Consider the following 10,679-nt stretch of genomic DNA (forward strand, 5'->3'; position numbering starts at 1 on the left):
TTCAAACAGAATTTAACCGCGTACTTCTGCTCTAACGAACGCTGCATTTTCGGCTTGTACCACTCACAGAAACACGTCGCGTGAAAATGTTTGTCCTGACTCTCCAGATGCTCGGAGACAACTGACCAGCCATTCGTGCGTTAGCTAAGAATGCCCTCTACTGAAGCCAGTTGGTGCGCGAAGTACAGTCGCGGCGGAATAAAATCAGTCTTATTACTTTCCGGACTAACCCTGTATAGCTGCTATAAGCGATGAGTGTTCGATATTTACGGTTCCGAATATATCCAAAAGGCCTTGTTGAGCAAAGGACGTGTGCAAAATATCAGATCAATACCTCAAAAACTACGGGACTAGTTAGTGTATATACAGACGGACAAGGTTAATCGGCTCACTTTGTCATGCTGTTTACTTATATATGCAATTTATGGGGTCTCGGAAGTTTCCTTTTGCATGTTAAAAACCTCGTGGCAAACTTAATATACCCTGTTCAGAGTATAAGAATTGAACCAAATTTCTTTCAATCAAAACTAAAACAACTTTTTTCTAAGCAAAAACTGTAAATTAAAGCCACTAAAGAGTACATAGGGAATCAGTTACACTTGACAACGGCAGCCTATCTTCGAGGCATTGTAAGGCGTTAAAACTAATCCTTAAGGCTCATGAATGCGTTTGAAAATGATGTTTGGCTCATTGTCGTAATGAAACCCCTGTCGAACATGACTGCAGATGATCCCTAAATTATTTTTGTGCACATATCCATAATATATTTTATTTCATAAAGAAATTTTTAATTCCGGATTATTTTTTTGTGTGACAGTTTTGTAATCCTGACTCTTTAGTTATTAATTCATTGCAGAGTAACATATATTTCCATTATGAAGCAATCATTTTGCTGCGAGATCGCGTGCAATCTGGGTTGGCTTTACTATAGTTTCCGAAGTACTTGTGTTCCCAAATGCCCAATCCTTCTGCGAACAGTTTTGCTGTTGATTAATAACAAGCCCTCTAATACAGCCCTTTCATTAAGTCAGTTGAGTTACCAAATGTATAATTTTAATTTCCATAATATTTTGTACGATCGTAAGTGTTGGGGGATGTTTTCGCGCAAACTTATTAAAAAACTGATTTTCTTATATTTCTTACTGTATTGTTGCATTAGTTGTCATTTTAAATTATATTAGTAGTGGGCAATATCGTCAACTTACGCTTTCAACAAAATCTGGAGATTATGTTCTTAGCCAACTTTTGTATATAATTTGTTTCATTCCCATTAAAGAAATGTTAAAGATCTTATAAAAGAAATCTTGAAGAGAATTTAGCGATTATGAAATCGTTTTAATTCGTTTCCATTAACTATGGCTTTACTCCTCTAGCAATCTCAACTGCTGTAATATATAAAATAGACCTACTTCTTAAAAGTATCTCAATCCTACTGTACCATCGTTTAAATGATTTTCAATTCTCGGCAACTTTGATGATAGTTAAAATATTTGCGTGTTAAAAATATTCTCATTTTTTTGGAGCGCACAAACTGTACAGTTTATTTTGAAAATACTTACTCTATTTTGTTCTGCATTGGTCAAATGTTATTTTGGAATTTTATTGTATCTGTATCTGCAAGAAATTATGAGAATCTTTTTTTTGAAATTGTCAAGAAGGATGGAATTCAGTATTTTTGTATGGTACTATATATTGTAATTTTCTAGACACTTGATATTTTTCTCCGAATATCAGTTAATTATCTATACTTTTTGTGTCGTTAGGCACTTTTTTCTTTTAGTTTCGACATACACAAGTATGCACGAATATTAAAACAATCTTTTATAATGTGACCATAAAACGAAAAAATGTGCATTCAGTTATACAAAAAAAAATTTTCAAATATGTATTTTATTCTTACAATGCATTGTCTTCTTGATTCTTAATTGATTATAATACATGATTAAATCGTGTTTTAAATTATCAAATACAAAGGATTTTCGATTTTCAGTTAAGATACTTGCATATCCGGAGTAACTTCGTTCGACATCTGCAGATGACACGGGTCAGTATGAAATTAGAGTCAGCTTCGTTGAAGAAAGGTTTTTTAAGTATGAATTTGTGGCTTTCATACCTTATTTAAGAATGGCATTAAGCTTTTCAAAATATGCTTTATTTTCCTTTAGTACATATCGATGGTCGTACTTCTTCGACAAGGTGAATAGATTATTTGATTTCTATACTACGGGTTTCGAATCTTACAATATCATTATAAGGCTGGAAAGTTCTGCTTTATATAGGTCTGTAAATAAGCGGTGCGACTAAAACACTCCTGGGACAATCGAATAGCCTCAACATCGTCGCTATTAAATGAATCAACTAGTGGTGAAAATCACTTTAAAGTAATCAGAATAATGCAATCTTGAATGAAACTGTTGAAAGTAGAAAACTGTGTTCGCACAAACTCTGCTAGTCTATGTAATCCATGCGAAAGACAAGTGCGCATTACCAGCAGCCAGCATAAATGATGCTGTCTGTATCCGTAACAATTAGTAGGACTTTGTTATACTGAATACCTGGATTGAAGTTGATCGAAATAGAAAGTATATGAATTAGCAACCGAACGTCCTAAATTGAATATAAAGTTTAACTCACCGTTTGGCCAAAGTAAGTGCAAACTGTCGTTAACAAAGACGGCTCCAGCGATAGCATTGGCGGCACCAATATCTGCAACATTGAATAAATAACTTTTTGTTCGTTCATGTAAATCACTTGCCAATACTTTGACTAGTCGCTGCTCTGAGTCTCTTGTCTCGTCTACAGATATCCAAATAAAATGATTGGCAGCTTTTGTATTTAGCTCAGTTAAGACTTTGTTGTACAGAAGAGGCACGTAACTGTGCCGCAACTTTGATACGCAGGAAATTTGATAGTTGGTATTTTCCAAAAAAAAAAAAAGGATTTAATACTTAGATTGCTTATCTTTTTTTATGGTATATTCGATTCGAGAAACGTTTCACAAAGATCCATAGTAAATGTGGTTAGATTAGGTAAGGTTAGCTGGCTGAACGATGATCGTTCGTGGACTGGTATATGCAGTCCTTTCTGAAGCCAAAGAAAATAAGAACTCCTATTTCGGACTTACAGATTGGCAAAACGCTTAGTAACCAATACAAGTTTGCATAGGGGCTTAATTTCAACTCCCTCCTAAACGCGAGACGGCAAGAAGGAAGTTTTGAGTTATTTCCACCTCATCTTTTTCCAAACAGCTTCTGCAAACAGTGTCTGGTAGGATTCTCAACCTTATTGCATGACCGCCCATTAGGGCAATGACTTGTTAAAAGCCCCACAACTAGGGAGAGGCTAGCCTTATTGAGGAAAAGAAGATCACTAGATCGCCTGCGATCAGTCTTAGGCCAAAAGAGAAGACACACGATGCTATTTACAGCGAGGTCAGACACTCCTACACCAACCAATTTCTTAGCAAACATCCGCTCTGATAATTTATATCTCCGAAAGAAAAACGTTTTATTAGATTCTCGATCTATATGAAACACAATTTCCTTTATAATAAGAGAGCATTCCTGTAAATACATATTTGTATTGATTTTAAGTCGTATTATTAATTTTAAGTTATTTAATTGGAAAATTACCACTATACTTAAAACTAAATAAATTAATAGCAAGTCGATATCACAAATATGTTAAATATTTACATAATCCATTAGTTGTATCACTTATAATATATGTCTCTTTGATCTGTTATTGGAGTAATGCACTTTTAGGTCAGTATGGGACACTTGTACATGATATTAATTTTGTTTATATCCTTTTTACTCAAATGTTCTCGCTGACCGATAACCGCGGTCGCGTCCAACGGCACTATCGTATCTTTACCATTCTTCGAAAATGCGCCGGGTCTATAATGTAGACAGCTATCATAGTCGTAACCCACATCGAAATCGGTCACAACTGACGCGTCGTATTTTTCAAAGTTTGGCTCTTTACCCGGCACAATATTGTCGTAGACAACGTCTATGTACTTATCACGATTGCTATCACTTTGCTGATGATAAAAGCCGAGCGCGTGCATGAACTCGTGCAATATGGTGCCCGCTCGGAAGCAGCCCTCACCAATTGGATAATTCTCCAAGTTCATTGTCTGCACTTTGGCCTGATAGCCAACAGCGGTGTAGCATCCACCCGCCATGGAAGAAATTGCCACGTATTGCTTGGAGGTTTCGCTGGCTTCATGGAATTTTAAGCAGGTACGCTCTTCCAAAACCTCTATGGCGTCTGAAATGGCTTGGCGATGAATTAAGTCTGAAATATAAGTATAAAAATATATTACCGTATTTGAAAAAATATGCCCTGTAAGTATAGAATTCTAAGCTTTTTCTGAAAATACATATATAGTTTTCCAAACGGACCTATAGGTTTATGAGCTTTAGTAAAAAAAAAAGCTGTAAATAGTATAGATAATTTGTAGGTAAGTATACTTAAATTTCTAATTTCCGTCTCTAAATTTAACCGTTTTGATGGTTTTGATTTCAAGAGAAACATCTCAGCATTTCAGCATCTGAAAGGCGGTGAAGAGCTGGCAAAGACGATGGAGATGGAAGGTAGATATGGCGAGGTAGATTTTAGTTAACCCAAATATAGTTGTTTCAAACCTTACTACCCAAAGAGCTCAGGAATAGCAGCGAAGGAGAGAGCTCCAAAATGAAACAGATCACCATAAACACGGCGAATTCAGAGACCAACAGAGGTTGAACCAGTATAAACATATGAGCATTGCTCAAACATTCTCGCGATGTAAAACTTGAAGGTGGTACCGAGGTGATCTGCAGGAGGTTTGGTTTGAAGTAAAGTTACACACTGACTTGGGATTCAGGATATCGATGCCTCTTATTCGTAAAAAAATTCTGAGAGACAATTCAACAGATGGGCATTAAAGAACGTAATGTCGTCAGACTTTAGACACTTTCTCCCTTTAAAACTTTTTGAAGAGAGCATAGATTACACAGCTCTACTAAAAGAATCTATTGTTTTTTGTTGCTCGAGAAATCTTAGCAAATTATGATGGCTTTGAGTGTGCACATTACGAATCTATTCATGAAAGTATTGGATTTACTCATGTTTTATGATATTTGCATTTCTTATATTATTATTATAGTTAGTAATAAAAATGGTTTAAGGGTTTACGGGTTTCAAAAAGTCAAATAATTGTCTAATAAATTCTACAACCTGTCTAGAATATTGGCTTTGAGCCTTGTGCGCTGTCTTTAAACGCGTTTTTCTCGAAATTGTTGCTTTGAAAGCGGTCGGCAAGATTTCTCGAGAACTACTCAACTGATCTTCATGGAATTTTATACAGGTTTTTGAGATACAATTAAAGACTTGGACCAAAGTTTTTTTTTGATTTTGAGCTTTGTACAAAGAGCCAACATTCAATTTTGTTTTAAAATTGGTAAAACTTTTACCGAAAGGTTTCAATTGATGAAACAAGTTTATGGCGATGATTGCCTATCAAGTAGCAGAGCGCACGAGTGGTTTCAACGTTTTCGAAGTGGCCGTGAGGGCATAAATGACGATCAACATGTGGGGCAATCAAAATCCGTGATCACCGCAAATTCCTTCAATACTATGCGTGAATTCATCAAAAGTCATCATTGAAATTCATGGAAATGGAATTGAACATCTCAAAAACATCGATTTATCGCATTTTGGCCGAACATTTGGGCTTACGAAAGGTGTGTGCACATTTTGTTCCGCACAAATTGACTGGCGACCAAAAATTGCTCAAAATCCGTCTCATCGATCGACGCTTTTAATTGATTATTTGATCAAAAATCACATTTTAACTATTAACCTCCACCTGACATGGCACCGTGCGACTTTTTCCGTTTCGGAAAAATGCATTTGCCCATGAAAGGAAAGCGTTATGCAGACGTAGAGGCCATTCAAAAGGCTTGCACCGGCATACTGGCGGTCATACCGGCCAACGAGCTAAAGCACTCGTTCGACATGCTTTCGGACCGTGCAAAAAGCTGTATTGAAGCAGAAGGAGACTATTTTCAATAAAATAAATTGATTTTGCCGAAAAAACCATTTGTTCTGTTTTTTTTTTTTTGTCCTGTTTACTGTGGAAACTACCTTGTATCTCAACAATTTAGACAATTATTATGAGAAACAGAGAGAGAGAGGTTCCAATGTATCTAAAAGTGACGGAAGATAGTTCTCAAGGTCGTAGGGAGTATCCCATTTTGGCAGACTAATGCTGATACTTAAAAACAAATTTGCAACTTGAGAATTATAAACGAAAAGCTTTAAATGAGATATAACGTATGTTTTCAACATTGGTCTCTCTGTTCACTTCAATGAATCCACATTTTTCAAAACTGATATTAAAAATTATATCTGTTATTTTCTCTAAAGTTTCTAATTTGTGTAACACACAATGAAATAAAGATTTAAAAATAAAAAAGAGAGTAAATCTCTTGGACATGAATTGTGGATACAAATATGTCCAAAAACAATTCACAGTAGACCAGCTGTTGTTAAAGTTATTGATTTCTCAAATAATTTTAAGTAAAAACAAGAAAAAACGTTAGTTCGGTTGCACCGAAGCTAAATACCCTTCACAAGTGCATTTCTGTTAGTAACTATGTGTTCAGTTTGTATGGAAGCTATATGCTATAGTTATCCGATCTGAACAATTTCTTCGGAGATTACATTGTTGCCTTAGAAAATAATATATACCAAATTTCATTAGTATATCTTGTCAAATGTGAAAGTATTCCCTACAAGCATTTGATTCCAATCGTTCAGTTTGTATGGCAGCTATATGTTATAGTGGTCCGATATCGACCGTTACGACAAATGAGCAGCTTCTTGTAGAAAAAATGACGTTTGCAAAATTTCAAAATCGATATCTTAAAAACTGAGAGACTAGTTCGTATATATACAGACAGACGGACAGACGGACATTGCTAAATCGGCTCAGCTCGACATACTGATCATTTATATATATACTTTATAGGGTCTCCGACGATTCCTTCTGGGGGTGACAAACTTCGTGACAAACTTAATATACCCTCTTCAGGGTATAATAAATGAATGTATTAATGTACGATATGCGCTTTTCTGAGCTCAATTTATAGTGGATGGGCCAACTGTAATTCATTAAGAAATAGCAATTTGCGAGTAAAAATATTTTCCTTTGAGTTTCTCTTAGCCTCAAAAACCGGCGTTCCATTGATTATAATGAAATCATTGCTAAATTGCCTCCATTTTCATATGAAATAATCGCCAATCTTTACTTTACTCTAACCCCTCCACTAGGCAATATCAAAGTCTAAATATTTGTCAAAACCCATGCGATATAAATTGTTGGGATCATAAATGAATGCGTTATATGGCGCCATAAATATTCACTACTAAGAAATTGAGAGAGTTATTTTAATTTACGATTTTCATATGTGAACATCATTGGCGTCAAAATAAAATTTGAATTTGACATGAGTTTCAATTGAATCTACAAAGATGGTGCAAATGCGCATTTCAATGAAAATCACAAATTCTGAAAAATTTCACTGGGTTACCCGCATATTTGGTTCGAAATTGTAAATTCTAAGAAACATAATGATATAATTTTTCGTTGATTTGTGTAGAACTGAAATTACGCATAATTCCTGTAAGTATGGGGCTTCAAAGATCGATAGTTCCCTGTTTTGTTATGCCAAAAGCACCAATCTCTATACTTGGGGTTGTCACTGAACTCTGTTCACTTGATAGTAAAATTGCGTCCACAAAGTTATTACGGACTTTTGTTATCGAACGAGCGACCACTTAAAATTACGAGGTTTACTGAACGGCCCTGTCTTGCACTTCTCTTTCTTAATCCTTTCTAAATACATTTAACACATTATAGTTCTTTGCACATACCAAAATCGCCGACAATTTTGTAATAGACAATACGATTCGGCCACCGCTTGGTCTCGTCAACCAAACCATTTCGGCCTTGCAGCGGACTTCGTAGCAAACGTTCTTGATCCGCAGTTAAGATCATATCGCCTTCAAACATGCCCGCTATCTCTTCAGCGTCCAGCAATGTTGATACGGGCTTGCCACAAGCGAGGTTTGCGCTGAGCAGAACACCAAATATTGACCAAATAAGAAGTCTTACAAGTCCCACCGTCATGATTTCAAATGATTTGCTAAATTTTAACACTTGCAATGCGTTTGTTTGCAGCTCGCGAAAGTAACTGTCTTTACTATTCGTTAGCTGGCCTATTCATATTTGCGAATTGGTAAAATTTCCTAGGCAAATCGGGGAGATAAGATAGCCACAATTCCGCGGTCACTTTGCATTGTGCGGTTACGCTTATTTGTTGGTATTTATGTCTGCCGACACTTTTATTAGATATCAGATAATGATTTTCAAATTTACGAGTATAATCATATTTTAATTTCATGTGAGCCAATATGAGCAATACATGCCTCACGCAATTATTTACAGCGCCTGATATGACGGCACCTCGGCGTTCTATTCATTGATTATCTGGCGCTTGGTTGAAAGTTTAAAGTTTGATAAGCGTTCGATTTTTCGGGAAGCACTATTCCCCAACTTATTAATGGTGTACGTTTCGTGTCTTCGTATCTGCTATCGAAAGACGTCACTTCTGTACGGCGGCAGTAAAAATCAGGTGGTTAAATGGGGACCATAAGGAAATCAATAAAACTAACATTTGATATAGTAAAATGTTATATCTGAAAGGTGGTACTTAAGTTAACATCAAGTACATTTTGTTTACTTAAGCACTACCTTGTTCTATTAAAAAATGTAGTAGTATAATCGTAATGTACAATGTATGTAGTTTACAGCAATAATTACAAGTTTAGTTAAGCGACTAATTAGCTGATTAGCGAGCTTGTTTCAGTACTTGTAAGTGTAGACATATCTCAATAAAGTCTCTTTGATTAAAGACTCTTTTAATGCTTTGAAATATTTCTGAGACTACGTTTGGAATGCAAGATTAACTTTGGGTTTATGCCACTTGATTGTTCGTTTCGCGACTTTTAGAGTGTTCGCAAGAAGAAAATGTTTTAAACAGGAAGCTTATGAACTTACATCTTATCAAATATTGGCACTTAATAAGCTTTCAATACACTTAGTAAGTTCGCTTAACTTTCTGCGCAAATTTATTTAGTCAGTTAGACGATTGTAGTAACTTATAGGCAAAGCATTGTGACAGCTTCCTTTGAGACAACTTTTTCACCAGCAAAATCATTCGCTTTTTTCCATACACAAACTATAAGGTGTGTACATAAACACATCCAGAACATCCTTACCAAACTCTCGGTGCTTCTGGAGAGTCCCTAGCAACATGTGTGGCCTGGCGTAGTTCTAATGAAATAATATTCTTTTTTTATTGGTCAGCACAGACCATTTCTAGGCGATTGCTAACTTCAAACAGTTTACTTCTATACAGGTTAAGAGCTTGGCATAAAGTAGCAGCATAGTTTATGTTGAATAGCTTCAGCTCATAAATCATTGATAAGTAAGATTATCGGAACGTTTGCAAAAGTGATTTCATTCATTACAAATTTTATAGGTTTCGAGGTTTCGACAGTTTCGCTAGTTTGATGACCCATCGTTAGACCACTACTGATTTTACACTTAAAGGTGATATTTTAAATCTTACATGGTTGAAAAGTTACTTTTTGGTCTGGACCTTAGTAATTTCTGAGATATACAACTGTTGGGAAATTGCATGCACTATAATTGCAAAAATTAGATTTATCCCAAATTGCGAGGAAAACTCAGCACAAGCTCTGGGAACATGAAGTTGAAAGCTGCTCGTGTTTGATGAGTAGAGACGGAGTTGTGATTAAAAATGTGACCGGGTCTATATGTCCATATAATTTTATACATATTTTACATTGGGTTAACTTAGTATAGAGTGCGGCGCCAAGGTCACTACCATATTTCTACCAACCGATTGAATTAATATTTAGCATATGAAATAGTACAATAGGGCAGTAACGTTTTAGTTTTCCAACGTAGCGTTTGTTGAGAAAGCTGTTATATTTATAGAAAATTGATTGTTTTTTAAAGCTGAGTTTTTTCCAATACTTGCTCCAGCCGCTCACGTTGCCTACTATCGACTGACAGCTTTGTTGGCAACTTGCAATTAAATTAACCGCAAATTCCACAGGAAGCAACCATCAAGTATGTTGAAGTAGCCGAATTAAACTTGTTGTTGCCGTTGAGTGTTTTCTTGATATTTTGGACTCCACTAAAGCCCAAAGACTATCTATTGGATTGGTGTCTGGTGACTGGCCAATCTCAAGTAACTATATGGTTTTCTTGTTTTCATTGAGTCCAGAGTCTGCTCGTTCTGAATTATTGTTTTCTTGCAGTAACCAAATACGGTTATTTTTACCGTAAGGCATTTTATAAAATTTTATCATTATAACAGCATTCAGTTTTTCTGTGAATCACCCCAAAATCCCAAAACCATGATCAGAGAAGCATCCATTAACATTTACATATTGAATATGCTTAACACTCCTTTGAATAAATGTTTGGCTTTTTCTTAGCCCAGCACGTCGCAAGGTGTTGAGCAACACCAAAGTGGACTCATCTAGAAATGTTACATTGCTGCAATCTACGTGTGTTTTTGAAAGTAGGGGCT

General features: G+C 35.8%; 1 protein-coding gene across 1 annotated transcript; it reads right to left on the reverse strand.

Annotated features, from left to right (window-relative positions):
- Positions 1-3,704: 3,704 nt before the first annotated feature.
- On the reverse strand, positions 3,705-8,227 carry LOC120768964 (seminal metalloprotease 1-like). The gene is made up of 2 exons (XM_040095758.1): positions 7,927-8,227; positions 3,705-4,302 (listed from the first exon to the last, which is right to left on the reverse strand). Exons 1-2 carry the CDS (start codon positions 8,180-8,182, stop codon positions 3,761-3,763), a joined length of 798 nt encoding a protein of 265 aa, XP_039951692.1. The 5' UTR covers positions 8,183-8,227; the 3' UTR covers positions 3,705-3,760.
- Positions 8,228-10,679: the final 2,452 nt, after the last annotated feature.

Source organism: Bactrocera tryoni, chromosome 2 (assembly GCF_016617805.1).
Source record: "Bactrocera tryoni isolate S06 chromosome 2, CSIRO_BtryS06_freeze2, whole genome shotgun sequence".
Taxonomy (NCBI): Eukaryota; Metazoa; Arthropoda; class Insecta; order Diptera; family Tephritidae; genus Bactrocera; species Bactrocera tryoni.

Coding starts and splice junctions, on each gene's coding strand:
- LOC120768964 (XM_040095758.1), bottom strand. CDS start 8,182: ATGACGGTGGGACTTGTAAGACTTCTTATTTGGTCAATATTTGGTGTT. Junction 4,303..7,926: donor CAAAATTGTCGGCGATTTTG/GTATGTGCAAAG, acceptor CTTATATTTCAG/ACTTAATTCATCGCCAAGCC.